Source organism: Lonchura striata, chromosome 4, assembly GCF_050655825.1.
Source record: "Lonchura striata isolate lonStrDom1 chromosome 4, ASM5065582v1, whole genome shotgun sequence".
Classification (NCBI taxonomy): Eukaryota; Metazoa; Chordata; class Aves; order Passeriformes; family Estrildidae; genus Lonchura; species Lonchura striata.
Window position 1 is genome coordinate 17,335,311 of NC_140706.1, and position 19,520 is coordinate 17,354,830.

General features: G+C 35.7%; 1 protein-coding gene across 6 annotated transcripts in view; it reads right to left on the reverse strand.

Annotated features, from left to right (window-relative positions):
• Window positions 1–19,520, reverse strand: part of KCNIP4 (potassium voltage-gated channel interacting protein 4) — a 384,348-nt gene that overhangs the window by 322,110 nt on the left and 42,718 nt on the right. For 2 of the 6 annotated variants that reach the window (XM_021554436.4, XM_021554441.4), the window contains exon 2: window positions 19,207–19,355. The exons of the other annotated variants lie outside the window; for them this stretch is intronic. In XM_021554436.4, the coding sequence (XP_021410111.1) occupies window positions 19,207–19,354 (148 nt within the window). In that variant the 5' untranslated portion in view covers window position 19,355. The remainder of the gene's footprint in view (window positions 1–19,206; window positions 19,356–19,520) is intronic. 6 annotated transcript variants of the gene reach the window in all.

Consider the following 19,520-nt stretch of genomic DNA (forward strand, 5'->3'; position numbering starts at 1 on the left):
CCCAGTTCTGTCCTGCAACAAGCAACTCCAGGGATCGGTTATGACTTATACAAAGACAAAACCAAAATATTAGGACAAAATTCAACCCATAAGTCAGTCTTGTATTATTAAAAAAAAAAAAAAAAAAAGGTGCAGAAAATAAAATCTGGTTTTGTTCAGTGCTTGATCTGTTTCCTTTCAATTCATAGATTTTGTTCTTGGCCCTGTGCTGATCTAAAACCTGCAGCAGTTAACAGTGGTAGCAAAGCTCAGCTCTGTGAAGAATGAGAAATTAGAAACAGCCAACACAAGTCTGCACCATTCCACACCTGGTAAAGCTTCCAGTATCTCTTAGTAATCCTTAGTTTTAGAAGCACTGCTCAGATTCCATGGGAAGCTTTCCACACAGCTAACCATTTTCACTAGACATGTTTCTGCTGCCCTTCTACATGATACTGTTTCAGGGACAACGTTGATGTTGGTATCATCTTTGCTGCCACCTGTCATGCTTCCTTACTTCATTTTGAAAAGTGAAATGGAGGCCAAATCTCATTCCTTCAGGCTGCAAGAAATATCACCTCCTTCTCGGGGTTTGTAGGATACAGAATTTCTTCCATGAATTAAACTCCCAATAAAGTCACTTATTGTAAATGAGAAAGTGAAACAGGCATTTTACAGCATCCCATATACACAAAATAAATGCTTGAATAATATTCTCAACTGTAGTTTCAAAAAAAAAGCAAAAACCCACCAGCAAACAAACAAACCCATGAGGGAAAATAATAATAACCTCAGGAAATGTCCACAGTGAATTCCAAAGTATAAATAGCTCAGTTGAAAGCAGAACAAAAGTTGGGTTGTGTTATCATGCAGCTGAGTAAAAATAAAGCTTCTTTGAAAATGCTTTAGAGGATCTCATAATTCTTACAAATCTTAATGCCTTAATCTTTCCCTTTAACCTTTCTCCAGCTAGATAAAAGGAATTAAAATAAAGCTTGTGATTCTGAGAAACAGAATGTTTGGTATCCATTGTTGATAAAAAAAAGACTAATAAGCCTTTGAACACTGCTTGACCTCTCCCTTTGTATCAACCTAAAGATAGCATTTTTGTAGGTATTACATAATTTCAGTACTAAAGTACAAAAATTCTCCAACAGACAATTTCCTTTTTTCTATGTTAATTGATGCAAAAAAGCCAAAGGTATGAAATAAAAGATATATTTGATTATTTTTACAATTTACCTTGAATTTCAGGTGCTAAACAAGTCAAATTCAAATACTGAAGTCTTACGGAAGTCACAACTGAAAAAGACAATACAGCAGGTCTTTTCATTCATTAACCAGGCCTGTTTTTGTCTCTGTCCTTTCCAAAACCAGATAGCAGAAAATTTTTAATAATGTGATATCAAGATATACAGGATATAAATTATAAAGAATCTAGTATCTCTATGTAAGTTTATATTAGTCCATGAAGTACTCTGAAAAACACAACCTGATATGACGCCTCATTGATTCTTAATTTAGTCACGTCATGAACAATGCAAGGTGGAATTTATTACTAAAACCAAAGAATGCTTAAACAAGAGCATCTCCTAAACATTTGTGTACTTATTCTTCATTCAGGAAATGCAAAATTACTCAGCTCCAAAAAACTGATATTCGTAAATGGGAATATTTCAGAAAGGACAAATCTTACTGCATTTTCAGAGTTGAAAAGACTCTCCTTTGCAAAACATGAAACCAGTTTTTTCTTTTTCAGAACTATCCTGTCCAAGATTTCCATAAAAACTCCATTTATCACCTTAGAGCTGTTGGTAAGAGATAAACAGATAGTTTTCTGTGGGAGATGATGACATTGGAGACGTAGAGGACACCACTTACTGACATCATAAAAACATGGAGCTTCCATCAAGTCACATAGAGAGGCTTGGAAATCGTGGCACCTTCCATCAAAACTTGTTTTAGGCCAAAAGGCCCTGTCTGAGTATTTCTTAAAGCTTATAGTTTGCAGAATGAGTTTTTCCCATGTGAATAACTTTCTGTATATATTGTGTATACTACTACTTGATGATTTCATGGCATTTTGAATGTGTGCTCTGTGGGGTGCTGCTTGAACAAGAAAAGCAAGGTAAATAAGTTATTAATCATAATTTGCATCCATTTCTTTCTTTCCAAATTCGTTGACCAGATGAAAAATGTGCCAGAGCTTTTCTGAAGATGATAAATTAACTACAACTTAGTAAAAAAAGTTATGGAAAAAGCAGTGTGTATCTAATTCATTAAGGGAGGCATCAATATAATGATAGACCTTAGTATGAAGGAGAAGAATTTTTAATTATCTCTTCTGAGCATGGGTTACCCTGAATAGCTGCACTTTTGGTACTCCTATCTATTCATTACAGCTGCTCCAAAACAGCGTCTAAGAACATTTTCCTTTCTTAGAGAAACTGACTCCCACAGCTGGAAAAAAAAATTATCTAGAATATTTTTCACCTTAAAATTATTATTTAGTTTAACTGAAAGATTTTGTGGCATTGTACCAACATCAGTTAATTTTTCTTACTATACAGGAACAAACCCAAGTTACTCTATTTGAAGCTCTTGCCTTTTTAACTTGTATTGTGTACCAAATATCAATTTTCTTAGCTGTTCAAAATGTAAAAAAAAAAAAAAAAAAAAGTCATTGAGTGTTTCAGGTTGGAAGGGACCTTAAAAAGCCTCTGGTTCCAACCCTTCTACCATCCACTAGACCAGGGTGCTCAGAGCCATTCAACCTCATCTAGAACACTTCCAGGAATGGGGCTTCCACAACTTCTCTGAGCAACCTGGCCCAGTGCCCCACTGCCTTTATAATAAAAAATTTCTTCCTTTTTTCTCATTTAAATGTAGTGTCACTTTAAAGCTATTCTCCCTTGTCCTATCAATACATGCCTTTGTAAAAAGTCCTCCTCCAGCCTCCTTGTAGTTTCCTTTAGGTAGTGGAAGGCTGCATGGTCCCAGCTCCCACTGCCTGTCCTCATAGCAGGGGTACTACATCCCCCTAATAATCTTTGTGGCTCTCCTCTGGACCTCTTCCAGCAGGTCCACATATTTTTTATGCTGGGTTCTCCCTGGGCTGGTGCAGCACTCCAGGTGAGGGCTCAGAGGGAAGCAGAGCAGCAGAATCATCTCCCTTGACCTTCTGGCCATGCAGCTTTTGATGCAGCCAGGATGCAGTTGGGCTACAAGCACACTTTACTGGGTCATGTTGAATTTCTTGTCAACCAATGCTCCCAAGTACTTTCCTCAGGGCTGCTCTCAATCCATTCTCCTTGCAGCCTGATCTTTTGCCTCAGATTGTCCTGATCGACTTGCAGAACAGAGCCACAAAATCACAGAGCAGGTCAGACTGGAAGGGACTACAGTGAGTCATGGAGCTCAATCTCTGCTCAAGCAAGGCCATCCCAGAGCACATGGCACAGGATTGTGTCCAGATGCTCCTTGAACACCTCCAGTGAAGGAGACTTCACAACCTCACATTTGGCCTTGCTGAACTTCACGATATTTAAATGGGCCCATGTCTCAAGCCCGTCCTGATCCCTCAGGATAGCATCCCTCTCTCCAGTATGACAATCACAACACATGCTTGGTGTCATAGGCAACATTTTTGGGGTTATTTCTCTCAATCTCAAACCATGCTTTTCCAGTAATTTTGAATCAACCACCAGAACTAATATCTGGCTATTTTCAGATCTCTACTCACACTAGCAAAGTTGCTACTAATGTCTCACTAATGACATTTATATGAAAAGAATAAGGTTTCCTTGAACAGTTGTGGTGTCTTTATGTTCAAATTTGCAGGGAGATATCCACTTTTAGAGATGACAAGAAAGAAAACAGATTGCTCACACTCACTGAGCAAGTGGCAGCCTGGCAGACCTGCCACTGAGGCCAATCTCAGCCGCCACTGATTGATACTCTGTGTATACCTCTAGGAGACCCAGCCCATAGGTGAAAGAAATTCAGTGCCATTCATCTCTTTTAAGTTTTTCCAGTTTGAAGCAGCCTTATTTCTCTGCACTCCAGGGGGGAGCTAGATGCATGCAGTTCACTCTGAATAAGCGGTGAGAAGTTCACAGTTCCCAAAAATAGCATTGTGTACAGGCAGTAGCTGTGTTTCAGAGGCAGTGCAGCTCTGCTTACATGGCACAATACCTGCTATAGTTAGTGTTGCTTAGCTGGTTAATTAGCCGAGTGAAGGTCCTGCATGAGCCCTTGCACATTATTTCCCACTGCAGAGTTAACTCGGCCTCGATACCACTGCATAATTTATCACTGTCCACAAAAAGAGCTGGAGTCCTGGTATGGGGATTATCAGGCAGATAAACAACTAATATCTATACATCCACCTTTGTGGTTTGACCCACATTTCACTCCTCAGCTGATCGAGTGAAGGAAGAAATTCTATTCTTAGTTTACATGTCTCACAGAAACATACATTCAGTGAATATTTTACCTCAAAAACATCAGAACATATACTTTCACATTAAAAAAAATTTGCTTATTACAGCTTCATAAACTTTAATTGTCCCTTTTGAATATATTTTTATAGCCCTAAACCAACTACTTTAAAATGTAAATGTCTTTAAATATGTATTTTAAATAAATCACTACAGCAGAAGCTACTGCAAAATTGAAAGAATATTTGTATTATAGAGTAAGAAAAAAATAAATGGAACATTTGCACTTTCCCAAAACTTAGGGCTCTGATACTTTTAACTTATGTAATTAATTCAAAAATGACTGCTTTATTACATCCTTTTGACATTTAATTTACTTAAGTAGTACATTATAATGATCCTAGAATATTATTTGGGGAAAATATTTCATTATCTTACCAATGTAAGTGGGCATTTTTTTCTTCTGGGAATGATTGCTTTTTATGGAATAATTATAAATAAAGGAATTTATGAATCCATGCAGTATTTTGATAATCAATTTTTTGCTTGGAAGAAAATCTAAAAAAATACTGCATTTACTAAACTAATGAAAAACTGCACATAACTTCCTACCTGGAACTTGACATTCTTGATAAAACTTGAAATTAAGATAACTAAAAATGATTAGAAAATTCACCCTGAGGATCCCATAGAGCATTGCTAGGTGTTTAGAAAAGCTGAGAGATTTAATGTCTATGAAATGCAGAAGGTTCATTTTCCACAGCCTTTTCCTTAGTGAAGTATTTTATTTCTGACATAAAGAGGGGTTTAAATGTTATTTCTCAATTGTCAAATTATTTACTCAATTTTCAGAAGTGCATCTTATTACAAAAAGTGTAAGGCAAAAAAGAATGGAACTCAAGCCCTGTTGTGCAGCAGGCAGAGGCAAGAACAAAGGCACCTGCATTTCTCTGAGGAAGTTTAAGAATGTTTCTATAACTGACATTAAGCAAAATGAATAAATAATTTCCTGCACAATTTTCCAAATGCCTAATGCAGTGAAAGAAAGGCAACTGACAATCAAACTTCTCTCTGACAACAGATGCCACATTCTATGGTTAACGTCAAATTATATTATAAGCTACTGAAACACACTGATGTATGTCCCTGCTCTATTAAAATTCAGTAATTTTTCGATTTTGCTTCTAGCTCAGCTTGAATTAAGGAAGATCCAACCTAAAAATTGCTCAAAAAATTTTATATGTATCTTGTCCTTGGAAACAGGGCTATGGTACCCTCGTGATTGCTGTAAACAAAAAGTTAACCACTCAAAAGTTAACCATCTAACTTGGAGATGTCATGCAGAAGGTGACTCCTCCAGCAATGTTATGACAGTCTATTGTGGGGACCAATGGATCAGAGGACAAAGCCTTGCATCAATTTTATCTGCACTTCCCAAATCTCCAGAATCTCCAATCCTAGTGTAAAATAAACTGTATATTATGCAATCACAAACTGACAGGCAGAGAAAGCATAACCATAGGAAATTTTAAAAAGTCAGTATAGACACTGTGGAGAAGAAGCCACACATAGGTTTATATGAAAAAAATACCTAGAAATCAAGAATTTAATTGCTGTCTGAGAATCCAGATCTCACTAAATTGTAGTGCCTCACATAATTGTGAAGGAGTTTCATACAAGTGGAAACCATATATATAATATACCAGCTTTACAAATCCATTATGTTTATGATAATTTATTCTGAGCTTATTTCATAAGCTCAATATTGTTATTAAAATTTACAAAACTGGGATATAAAACAGCTGCTATCTCAAAGATCTGATCAAAAATGGATAAATGGACTTTATGATACGGAAAGAAGGCAAGAAAATTCTTTTTTGTGTTAGAACTCTGAGGACTTGTGAGAAGGCCATATTTTGGGTATGTGTCCATTCATGGCCATTTGGAGGAATGCTGCAGCTCCTGATCAGTCAGGAACCCAGCAGAGTTTGCCCTGTCCTGAGGCACTTTTTTCCTTCACAAGCTTTCCCTTGGCTTTAAGCTAAAGAATTTTTCTTCCGGATTGGTAACTAAATGCAACAATTTTTTATCCCAACCAATAGATTTGTTAGATATGTTTCAATCACAAGATTCAGGACTGGATGTGAAAGAGCAGCAAGCCCGGTCTATCTCAATTTTTGCATGGTTTCCAACACTGTCTCTCACAACACTATCATAGGTAAAATGGAATTGTGGACTGGGTGAGTGGACAGTGGGATGAATTGAAAATTGTCTGAACAGCAGATCCCAGAGGGATCAGTGGCACGGGCTCTAGTTGGAGGCCTGTCACAAGTGGTGTCCCCCAAGCTTCAATACTGGGCCCATCACTGTTTAATTTATTCATCATTGACTTGGATGAAAGTCCAGATGCCTCCTCAGCAAGTTCACTGATGACACAAAGTGGGTAGAAGCTTTGGGCTGAACCCCCTGAGTGCTGGCCAACCCTTCAGGAGGACCTGGGCAGGTTGGAGAGAAGGCAGGAAGGGACCATCTAAAGTTCAAAAAAAGCAAATGCAGGATCCTGAACCAGGGGAGGAATAAGTGCAGGCACCAGCACAGAAAAGCAGCTCTGCAGAGAAGGACCTGAGCCAGCAGTGCCCTTGTGGCCAAGAGGGCCAGTGGTACCCTGGGGTGCGTTAGGAGAGCTTTGACAGCAGGATGAGGGAGGTGATCCTGCCCCTCTGCTCAGTCTAGTGAAGCTCATCTGGAGTTTTGTGTCCAGTTCTGGGCTCCTCAGTACAAGAGAGACATGGAGCTCCTGTTCCAACAGGTCCAAAATAGAGGTATGAAAATGATGAAGGAACTGGAGCATCTCTGTTACAAGGACAGGCTGAGGGAGCTGGGCCTGTTCAGCCTCAAGAAGACACAAATGAGAGGGGAGCTCATCAATGTCTGTCAGTACCTGGAGGGAGGGTGGCAGGAGGATGGAGCCAGGCTCTGCTCAGTGCTGCCAAGCAACAGGACAAGACTCTTCACTGCCAATACCACTTGTGCCAATACCACACCAATACTTCTTGCCACATCTGTTCTAATATGAAAGCTCATGGAATAAAACCTTTGTGAGGGATTCAGACCTTTCCATAAATTTATCCATTAAACCCATCAGGTAGGCTAAATAATATCAAACTTGCTTTGATATTATTTTTTACTCAATTAATAATATCAATAATATTAAACTTGCTGTGCAATTCTTTCTTTCAAACTGCCATGTTTAATAATTTGTTACTACTACGGCATAAGAGAAGAGATCAACTACCATGGCATAAGAGATTTTCCAGAACAACCTAAGGTCATACTGCTGTCATTGACTGCAAAGTATTAATCCTAGTATTTACCCAATTTGTGGAATACAAATGTATCAATTGTGTGTCAATTAAAATTACACTGCTTAGACATTTTATAATGAGAAAGAAAAATCACAAGTTCATATACTCAACTTTCTTTGTGCCAACACATTATCTTTGTCTCATTAAAGAGCTTTTTGCCATCTGTACCATCTGTGATACCAGCTGGTACATTGGTCCAAAAATATCTCTTCAATTATAGTATACTGATTAGTTTTAATATAGATTCAATTGTAGCTGAATTATAAAAATAAATTTATACTGGGTCTTTTTCCCCATTTCTGTGATTTGATTTTGGTAATAAAAATTCTAAAATTTTGTGTTCTTTTCTTGAGATTTGGAGATTTTACAGTTTGAAGCATATAAAATGAAGTAAAGAAATAGTTAAAATGAGGTTATAAATTAAATAAGTACTGACACCATATTCAAAATGAGATGCCAAACATTGCTAGCAAAAATGAAGTATTATTTTGTTACTATTTGTTATTCAAAAAGTACAGAATCAACTAAAAAAATAATGCTTTTTCCAGAAAATGTTCCTTTTAAACAAATATTATTTGCATTAAAAAGGTAATTTTACAAAGCTAAAAGTTGGGTGATATTTTGTTTTCCTACATAAAGATTTAACTTACCAGAATAGGGTTATTTATATAAAGCAATTGAATGAAATTACTTTTGCAATGAGATTTAATGGCAAGATTCTCATTCATTCCAGCAAGCTAAAATTTATCATCACAGAATTAAGGGAAAGATGTACATCCTTCTGTACCCCTCATCCCTTGTAATAGGGATTGATGCTTAGATCAATCACATTACCCCTGCTTTTAAGCTGTACTACAAGCAAAGATCTGAGTTTTACATTATGAATACTTCCCTTGCAGAAATTCTGGTGTATATATTAATTACACAGGAAGTATACATCAAAAGGATGAGATACTCGGTGTACTGTACCATGATCATAAATCCTAACAGCATTAGTTCAGCCCCTTTCTACATATGCACTGTGGTGCAACCTTTTAATGACATGATGACGTGCTTTAGTTTGAACAGGAGCTTCTTTTGATAATTTAATTCATGGATATTAGCTATTTAACAAATGCAGAACTTCACACTCTCCTCATTTTGTGCCCCCATAACTTACTTATCAAACATTATTGAAAATCTGAACTGAAAACAGACTTCTCTCTGATGTTCCTCACTGCAGTGTCTGAGTGCTTCACAAACATTACTACATTTATATTCAAAATATCCTTGTGCGATGAGAGGTTATTATTATACTTACTTTATGCAGAACAGAGGCACAGCAAGATTAAGATCAAAGGTATAGACTAATTTGGGCACTTGGCAGGAAACTCATGGAAGCTCATTTTCACAATGCCTAATACACAGCCTTTCGTATGTTCAAAGCCTAGTTAGTAACGGTGTGAGCGTTCAATATTCTGCAAGCCAAACCCCAAGGATTCATTTGGAAAACAAGAAACACAGAGTGTACCTAAAATTTGTCATAACTGACTCCTTTCACATCACATCAGGAGAGGTTTAGGTTAGACATGAGGGAAAGGCTCTTCACCCAGAGGGTGTTTGGGCACTGGAGGAGGCTCCTCAGGGAAGGTGTCACAGCACAAAACCTGGCAGAGTTCAGGTGTTTGAACACTGTTGGGCACACAGTGTGTGATTCTTGGGGTGTCCTGCACAGGGCCAGGACTTGGACTCGATGATCTTGATGGGCCCCTTCCAACTCAGCATGTTCTATGATTCTATGACACAGGGGCTCTGTGGGAGAAGAAATCATGGTTCTTCAGCATAAACTAACCATATGGACTTATTTTCTTTTTTGTATCGTGTTTTGTTAACTATTTTCTAATTTGCTCGCTCAACAGCTATGGGATTCACTGTTTTTGTAGTCAAAGGAGAGGGTTTTTGGTTTCAGATAAATTTACAGCTAGCAAAGAGAGAAAAAGATAGCTGCAGTAAGTTACTATGTCCTCATATAATTTAAACTAGAAGGAGATGGAGTAACTTCTGTGTTTTCTCCCAGCAGAGAATCAGAAACACAAGAGTGGATTTTATGTTACTGTAAAGATATATTGTGATGATTCACCTACTCCATCTAGGTTTGATTTTTCTCACGGTCAGTTTTCATCTCAGTTTCATCAGAAGTGGTATGAATGAAAGGATTTAGTTTAAGCAGTGAAACTATCACAGCTTGGAAAGGGTAGTTCTTGTCAACTGAATCATCTTCAGTGAAAAAGTTTTACCTCCCAACCAGCAAATATAAACACAAACGTTCAAAGATAAACATAGAGAAATTTATAACAGCTCAACTGATAGATGCTACAGTCAAAAGCTGTAGTATTTTTATGCCTTTAAATATATATATATATACAATAAGTATAACAAGGAAGTCAGATGCAGTGACGCTAATTATATTCAGAGGATCTTGGGATGTGAGCTGACAGAGGTTTAACTACAACGTATTCTTGCTAGCAAGATTATTATTATTTTATATAATTATTCTTGCTGTTACATTCAAGACTACTTGAACTTATACACATGCTTAGGCCAGCAGGAGGTGATGAAACCAGTTTCACCTCGCTATTGCCCTAGACCTTGAGTTCTCTTATTGTCAGAAATATGTTTTCTTTACTGCTGAGAATGATAAGCCCAACACTCTCAAGTATCTTGCTTTTAAAAGACCAAAGATAACACAAATTACATGATTCTTTAGAAAATTACTTTCAGTATTACAGGTAATAAAATTTTTCAACTTTTTCATCTATTATAATTTTCCTTTTCCCACCCTGTATAACAAATCAAGCTGGCCTCAAACATAGCGGATTGCAGAGAACAGTGCAAAAAGCACAGAAGTAGCTCAGCATTTCTTGCACCATTTTCTGTGACATGTGAAGCCAAGTATGACTCCTGCTTCCCTACACAGTATAGGCTTGCTGGCATTTGCCTGGGGTGATCTGGAAAATTCAGTAGCACTGTTGCCATATATGACCAATACTGTCATTGAGACCACTAAATATTTAGATGGCTTGGTGAAAAACTTCACCTCCTTATTGACTTTTCATTAGTTTCTTGCACACAGAAAGGATGAGTAAGAAAGTTTAAGAATAACTGAGAATGCATCTCCTTGCCAAACAGATAATGCTACTGGGAGAAATAACAGGGAGGTGCCAGCAGGACAGCCCTACTGCAAGAATGAAAATCCCCATATCCTCCCAGTTACTCCTTTTGGGCTGAAAGAAGGACACATCTATCCTACCAGAACTGTTGTGTGCTGGAAGTACCAAGACTGCACTGCAGACTCCCATGGAAGCAAAAATTTAAATTAAACGGGGGGAGGGATAGCAGGAGCAAACAAAGCAACATGCAATTTTGTCATTTCCTACTGTTTTCCCCTCGTTTCTTCTGCCCTAACTTTTCACTTCTGAGATATGCTGGTTTTCCTTTTATTTTGATCTTTTGCAAAAAGTTATCCAGTCATAATGATTCAGCATGATAAAAACAAAACAAAAAAACCCTGGTTTTGCATAGCTCTTTTAAGAATCTACCTTGATCTGCAATAGAAATGCTCCTTCCAGCCATAAAATTTTTTTCCAGGGACAGACACTTGCAAATGCAGTTGTGTTATACTGCACTAATACCCAGTAAACTCAGTAAACAAAACGCAGATCTCGCCAACCGCCACAACAAATTAAGTTCTTTATAAGCCATTTATAAAAAAACATTCAGATCTCTCATTTAATCTGGAATACTATCAGTATATTTAGTCATTTTAATTGCTGGAATAATGCCCAGATGGAAAGTGGCAAGATATTTAAAGATTTATTCCATTTTCTAAGTATGCCATGAATATAAAAGTCCTTCCACTTAATTCAATATGCTCCTTTGGCCTATTAGTTTTGGATTGATAAAATGTTTTTAAATAAAAGATTAGCAGTTGGCAGACATGGTAAAAATCAAAGATACTGTAAGTACAGAGACTTAATAGGAATATATACTGGTTTCTTACAGGATATATTTAAGTTTCCAAAAGTAGAGAATCTCTACCATTTATTGCATTACAAACCTTGCTAGATTGCTAGAACTTGATTTTTAGGGAACTGATTTTCAATAAATTAGCAACACTTCTCTTTTTTTTCTTTTTAAAAATGGGACACTGACCTTCCCGAAGGACAATATGGGGAAACAAAATTAGACATCAGGTTATCCAATTGAGAGATCAGAATTTCACAGCTAGTTTTCATCTTCAGAGAATATAATTTCTATATTGTAGTGCAATGAATAGTTTTCAAATATCTGCATAATATTCAACTAGTAACTCCAATTTTACTAGAGAAACAAGAATTAAAGATAATTATATTTCTCGTATAACTAGCTGATTAAAAAGTAGTTGATCAGCTATTCCTTACATTCTTCAGCCAAACTGAGGAAGCTTGTGTTTAAATAGGTTAAACTGCTGAACAATAAGTTGATCATTGGTAAGTAGGATTAATGATCTGAAAAACAAAAGATTTATATTTCACTATGCAGAGTCCAGAATGACATTCCTGGAAAGGTTCCAGCCTTGATGGTTTCTCATGCTTTTTATATGAAAACACACATTTGCAATGACTAATAAAAATTAAATGGCTGTTCACAGCCCTTAATTAGAGCTAGTTTAAAATTCTGCATTCTTAGGACGCTTATGCAAACAGCTTCATGCTAATACTGGTCAGTAGGAAGATACACTAAGAGCAAAAACTCATGAGTTCGATGTACTGCTCTGCAAATACAGAGTTTTAGGCAGCAACCTGCCATGAGTTAAGGCTTCATCTTCCAGCGTCCTCTCCCTCCTGACAACAGCAATGCTGGAATTAGAAAGGTGACAATTGCAGGAGACCATAAAAATCCATTCTGACATGAAGGAAACAAACTTCCAAGAGAAATGGAGAGACAGACCTTGTTGTGTAATGTTTATATATCCAGGGAAGCATAAAGCAGAAACTCCATGGAGTGATACACCCACATTTTTCTGAGCCTCATTTCTCAAGGGTTAGTTTTGGAGCATGTTTTACCCTTTGAATGGCAAACCCTGAGGAAATCTGATTTCCATGGAATATCATTCTCCTTACATAACAGGCACATTTACTCCGAGAGCTGAATTCATAATCTGCACTTTGCAACTTGCTATCTTTGTATCAAGTATCTTTAAAAACTTAGTTATGGATAATACTTTTACAGGTACTAACAACATTTTCAAGGGCTCTAAAGATGAAAGTATGACTTCTCCATAGACTGTAAACTAGTAGCTATTGCAAGAGTTCAGACACTTTATTTTAAAGTTTGTAAATGTTTAAAAATGTTATAAGTACAGAGCAAAGCTACAATATTTTTTTATGATTGTGGCTTCCAATTAATAATTTTAAAACTTGAAGAAGAATAAAAAGCTTCATAAAATACATGTTCATGGGATGTTTCTTATAAAAAAATAAAGGAGAATTACTCTTAAACTATCTCAATCCAAAAATGATGTGACATAATTTTATACATACAAAAGTATATGTCAGAGCCTCCCATTTTCATTAGCTACATGCAATGCTCAGTTTAACAAGTCTCTACACACCTACACCGTAAAATCTTTTTCCAAAACATTAATCTGGAATGATTCTAAATTGTGAGAATCAATGTTTTTTCAATTCCCATTTTAATGCTCTGAAAGATAGCAAAAATTCCTAAATAGTATACCTTCCTGTTAATTTGTGACATTAACTCCTACTGCTGCCCTGAAGAGAGTATTAGAAGTCTTACTCAGATTAGATCTCTGTGATACAAATTTAAAAGAAAATTACGTTCACCAGGGAGAGCCTTTAATTTTACTGCCATGATGTGCCTTTCAGAGTTAGCATTTGGCAAGAAGGGAAGAAACTACAAGGTGCCCCTTTTTGCCAGGTAAGTTAATACAAACCCCTTTGTCTGAGATTATAATGGGTGAACAGGCTTTAGAGTAAAGCAAAAAAAAAAAAAAAATTAAAAAATAGATTATTAGCCCTCATCCTTTTTCTTATCTTAGCATTTTTAAAACAGATTTTTCATATTCAGTAAATATATACAACCACATATTTATTCTAAGTGAAGAATTATTTAGCTAAGAATATAATCCTATATTAGTTTCACAGAAAAAAAAATTGAAATAAATAAAAATGTCCACTTATCAAAACTTTTACATTTAAATGGATTACATTCACATTTTCCATCCAGTTCATTGAGTTGAAAAATATGTATATATAATGTATTCAATATTTGTTCAGAAGATAAAACTTTAATAATACAAAATGGATCATTTGCACAGAGAAACAGAAGGTATAAGGAGGGCAACATGAAACCTTGACTTACTAGAGTCAAATAAGAAAACAGTGCTAATTCACACTTCATTGTAATTAAAGAAATATGCAAAGCAATATTGAGCAATGTTTATTAATTGGGAAAAAATATCATTCAAAGACAGAAAATGAATAAGCTTTTCGCCCTTTAAGTTTTCCTGGGTCTATGTTCTGGGTAGCAAATTTACTTCAAAATAACATGCACACTAAGAACAGCAGAATCAAATTCTAAAACATTTTAATAAACATTTCAAATAGATGAAGTGGGCTAAATATCACTTGTTTTGAATTTTCAAGCAAATTTCTCTTTGTAGCTTTTACAAAATATTGTATTGCCTAAAAGTATTAAAGGTTCAATTTTTAAATTAATTTCTATGTGTGTTCAGAGCATAAAATCTCAGATATGTTAATCTTTTCAGTCATTAATATAGACTTCAAAGCCTCCTTTTTCAGCATTCAAGAAATATTGCAAAGGGTTATGATCTAATTATTTACATGCTGAGTACCTAGACAGGAAAGGAGAAGTGGGTTTGGCAAGGGACATAGTCCTCAATCTCTCCACAACTTCTCTCTCAATCCCTACTTCAATCCCTCTTCCTCTCCCACCTCTTTTGTTCTCTTAGAGGCTTTCAGACTCAAAATTTCAAAGCCATGTGAACAGCAGTTCCATAGGCACATAGGAAAAATGTTTCCTAGTGCCCATAAAAAATGGTCCTCTCATGTAAATCTGTGACTTCAAGAGAAACCAAACAATGCTCAAAGCATCTATGAGAAAGCTGAGAAAAAAAAACTAAAAAAAAAAATGAAAACCACAGGATGTAGTTTGAAATTACAGGAAATAAAAAATGACACATCTGTCAGGCCATAAAAATTCAATTACTGGACAAGTTAAGACCTGAACTGTATATCAGCCATGGTTTAGGAGAGGACTGTTAGTTAGGAGCACCTACTGGGACAAGGGAATGAAGTCAGGAGTATATGGTATTCCTGACACTGAATATTTATTATTTATTGTTTTTTCTGTCACTTTTATCTACACCATTATTTCATATTTTTCATGTAGGGAAGGTTAATTAGGATCAGGCAGATTTCAGGAACTATCACTCCATGCACAAGCAAACAAAAAAGATGTTTTTGCTACAGTAATCGAGTTATGAACAAAAATCCTGCTTCATGAGTCATGATGCCTTCTAATTAGGGCAGTTGAGGCCTTTGATAGTGGAATGCAAATCCTGTATGTAATCCTAATGTCATCACTTTCTACCTTACATGTTGTCTGTGCCTCATCACTTCACTGTTTAAAAGAAAAGCACACAGCAGGTAATGCTTGGAGACCTTGGAAAAGTATTTCAGTCCAAAGGACTCCTAACCTATATGAATAAACATAAGCATTTTTGTTAATTTTTAACAACTAGGGAAAAGGTTTTTCATGGTCTTTGAGAGACCATGACATGTGTCTAATTTCAAAGCAGTGGTCAACTTATTTGCATAGGACAAGCAAAGGCAAATGGGCCACAGAAGACAAACTACTACCCTCTTCACACAAAGTCCATATTTAAAACCCTGGTACTGAAAATCTTCAGCAGGAATTTTTTGAGCTATTTAAGGTCTGAGACAGTATGAAGTATCCTAGGCAGAGCAGAATTTTAACTAGCTCTGAAATAACTTTGGCTAATTTTTCCATATATACTTTGTCAAATGCACTGTTTGACAGGGAAAAATACACACAACAATTGACAGTTTGGGATTATTCCTAAAGCACTCATACCTCAACTCATAAATATGTCATATGAGGAAACACAAACAATGTAAAAACATAAACAAACAGTTGATCATGCATAATATTTTTAGCAGTATGAAATACAGAGTCAGAAGCACAATGCCTCCAAATTTATTTTCATGACAGACAACTTGTCCTCTTCCTGTCTCTCATTTGCATTTTACAAATCTGCAGCAAATCCATGCATGCACATGCATGGCATAAAATGATCATGAAAGACTCATAAGTGCCCTAGGTTAGCTGAGAAGGCTGCCAATTTAGTGAAAGGATACTTCAGGGCTGTCCATTTTTGAAATTAAGCATTTTAAATTGGAAGTTTTTCAATGTGTCCTTTAAACTTAAGCTCAAGTTTACTGCAGCATCAGGCTCACACTGATGCATTCCTGGCACTGCCATAGTCTGTTCCTCTGGCCTCAGTGACAAGATACCTGCTCTCTGAAACTACTGTCTGATGGAATTAGTCAAATTACCAAGCCTTAAGCATTAATTAAAATTCTGGGTTTAATACAAAAATGTTTCCCATTGACAACCATGTTACTCCATTTACTTTTCTTTGAAATACAAGAAAGTGCTTTTTTTTTTTTCATTCTCTTGATCATCCTTTTGTGGATGCACTTGTGCATTGCATCCATGCTGTTTATGCCCTACATCAAAAAGGGTTGAGTATAATTATATTTCTAGGACTTATGAAGAACATTATTCTTATTCCCAGATTTTGACACAGGAAGACATCCAGTGTGACAATTTTCGAAAATTTTATCATAAGAGTGAAGATTTTCCATTCTGAAAATAGAGTTAAATCATCCTAACATTGCAGTAAATCAAATATTTATTTTCCTGCTCCAAATTCATAAAAGGAAATTGTTTCTGAAAGAATAATTAATTCTATGAAGCTAAAACATCTTGACAAACTCAGTTGCAAGATTATGCAAATAAACTAAAACATAGAAAATTAATTATAGAGGAGAAAGAGTATCTGTTTTAAAAGAGAGATCAAATATCCATTGCTGTCCAGTATTTCCAGCTGCAAACTGTTAGAAGGGCAATGAGTTACCAAATAATCTGGTATTTAGAGCTATCATGAGTTTTTAGAAATACAAACAAAACATTTCTGTTATTTTTCTAAATACTAAACTGCAAGCCTCAACTGCCTAATGACTATTTTTATACCACTTCAACGGTGTAATTTAGATTAAGATAACCAGTGGGGAATCCAGTTTCTGCAAAAGAACATCTAAGTGGGAATGAGCCACCACAATGTCATTTGCAAACCCACTCTCATTCTTGCAACAGAAAACAGTCGGTATTGAGCAAGCAGCCACATGCTCTCAGCTCCCACAGCACTGCCATGAGTACCAGGAATGCTCTATCATTGCAGTCCCACAGTTTGGCCAGTGAGGTCACCTTGGACAACAGCACAGTACTGAATGTCTGTCTTCTTGGTCCTGATAAATATTCAGATTTTCTTGTAAAGGTATCCCTATGGGAATACCCATAGGGCTTTCTATCATTTGGAATTAAGTAAAGCAAAACTAATGGCTTCATTTTGAGTTATATACGTGTCAGATTCTGATTTTGTCTCTGCCAGAGTAAAACTGAGCCCGATTTTACAGTGATTAATCTGTCTGCTAATTCACTTTACAAAAATAAAATAAATCCTTAATTCTATCATCACCTATTACACTGTTTTCAGACCCTCTTTGGAGTTGTAAATTATTAGCCAGTTTAAAAGTATTGAAGAATCAGACCTATAAACTTCAATGCAATCTGTTTTAGATCCACCAATCTTTTCTAGAAAGGTGATTGCTTCAAGCTACTGAGATTGGTGATAAATAATCCAGTGGAAAAAGTCCTAAAAGTTCACGTGAACAGAAGGATGAGTGTTCCGAGTTACAGAAAAACATTTCTTGCATCATTAGCACCAGTAGCAATACGAAAAAAAAAATAAAAAGTGCAACAAATTATAGACATAACCTGATACAGTAATAGGAAATCAAACATTTATGGTATTATGGTATATATATATATTATATATTATATATATATATTATATTATGGTATTTAGCAAACCATATTATGCATGTGATTAAAGCAGCCATTTGTTGAAAAAATGAATTTAAACTTTAAAAATTAGTGGCTGAGCATAGCTAAATGTTTATGCTTAGATTAAAAGGCATATGAAGCACTTATTTACTTTGACAATGCAGAGATCAGTGCAGTTTAAAACCAGAGGTAGGTTGTACTTAACCAGAACATAGTTTTTAAAAGCTGTAACTAAGCTACTAGAGCATAACCTTTAAAGTAAATGTGTAAATAAAGTAATATATCACACACTCAGGTTATGGTGCCTTAGCTCTTCATGACAAAGCAATGTCATGCATTTCTTTTCATTCTGTTTGACACAAATTGGAAATACTGCGGACATGGTTTGGGGTTTGTTTGTTTGTTTCTGTCATAAACTGTGTATGAGGGAATGAAAAACAATGCCAAAATGCAAAAGAATTATTTCGGGCAGTGTGTCTTCTCCTGTTTTTACATAATATTGTAAAGTATAATTACAATGGTAAAAAGAGGAATCTGGTGAATAAAATTCATAACTGTTTGTATGTTCCTGAAGGAAAATAATGTGAAACAGATTAGCCATCATTTCAGGGCAATTCCTGTTTAATTTATTAGTCATAAAAGAGTTCAATTTTCAATGGTGATATATTTCAGAGCCAACTTCTAATTTAAAAAAGAAGCATTTCGTTTAATATTTATTAATAAATACAGTACATAACATCATTATGTATAAATGTGACAGAATGTTACCTTTCTTCGTTTCCTCAAAGACAAAGGGATTGATCATGTAATTTCCATGCAAATATACTCTGACAAAAATTAAAGGAGGTTTTACTCATCAGACCAGAATTTTGGATTGGGCCCTGATAAATTAAAACATCTAATTGCTGGGATTTTACATTTACTCATTTATCTTCTGACTTAAGGATTTTTTTTTCTGCAGACCATGTATTTTTACGTGCTGCAAATGAATACTCCTGCAGTACAATTATTTTTATCACATTACGATAAAGCACCTCAATCAAAGCTGTACCACTTTTAATCTCCTTGCACAATAGACTCAAGACAGCAGAGACTTTTTGTACCTGTAACTTGACTGATGTTAAATTCAGTAATACCATTGTATCAAAAATTCAGAATTCTTGGAAGGACAACAAATTCTCCTACACTAAAATTTTCAATAGAAAATGTACCTTTAGAGCTCAAACTTTTCCAGGCAAAAATTCGCTTTATCAAGCAGCAATTCCTAAGCATTTTCTTACAGCTTGCAGGCTTCTGAGGATACTGTTGCAAATCTTCATTCTCTTCATGTTTTTTCTTCTCAGGGGCTAACACTTCCATCCTAAACAAAAACTTAACCTTTAGTTTTCCTGCAGAATATATACACAACTTAAATCCAAAGATTATGGGTAAGGGAGATGAGGGGGAGAAGAGAGGAGATGGACTGGGGATAAATATAAATAAAGGGAAAATATTTAGAATTTCATTAACCATTCTCAGCTCATAC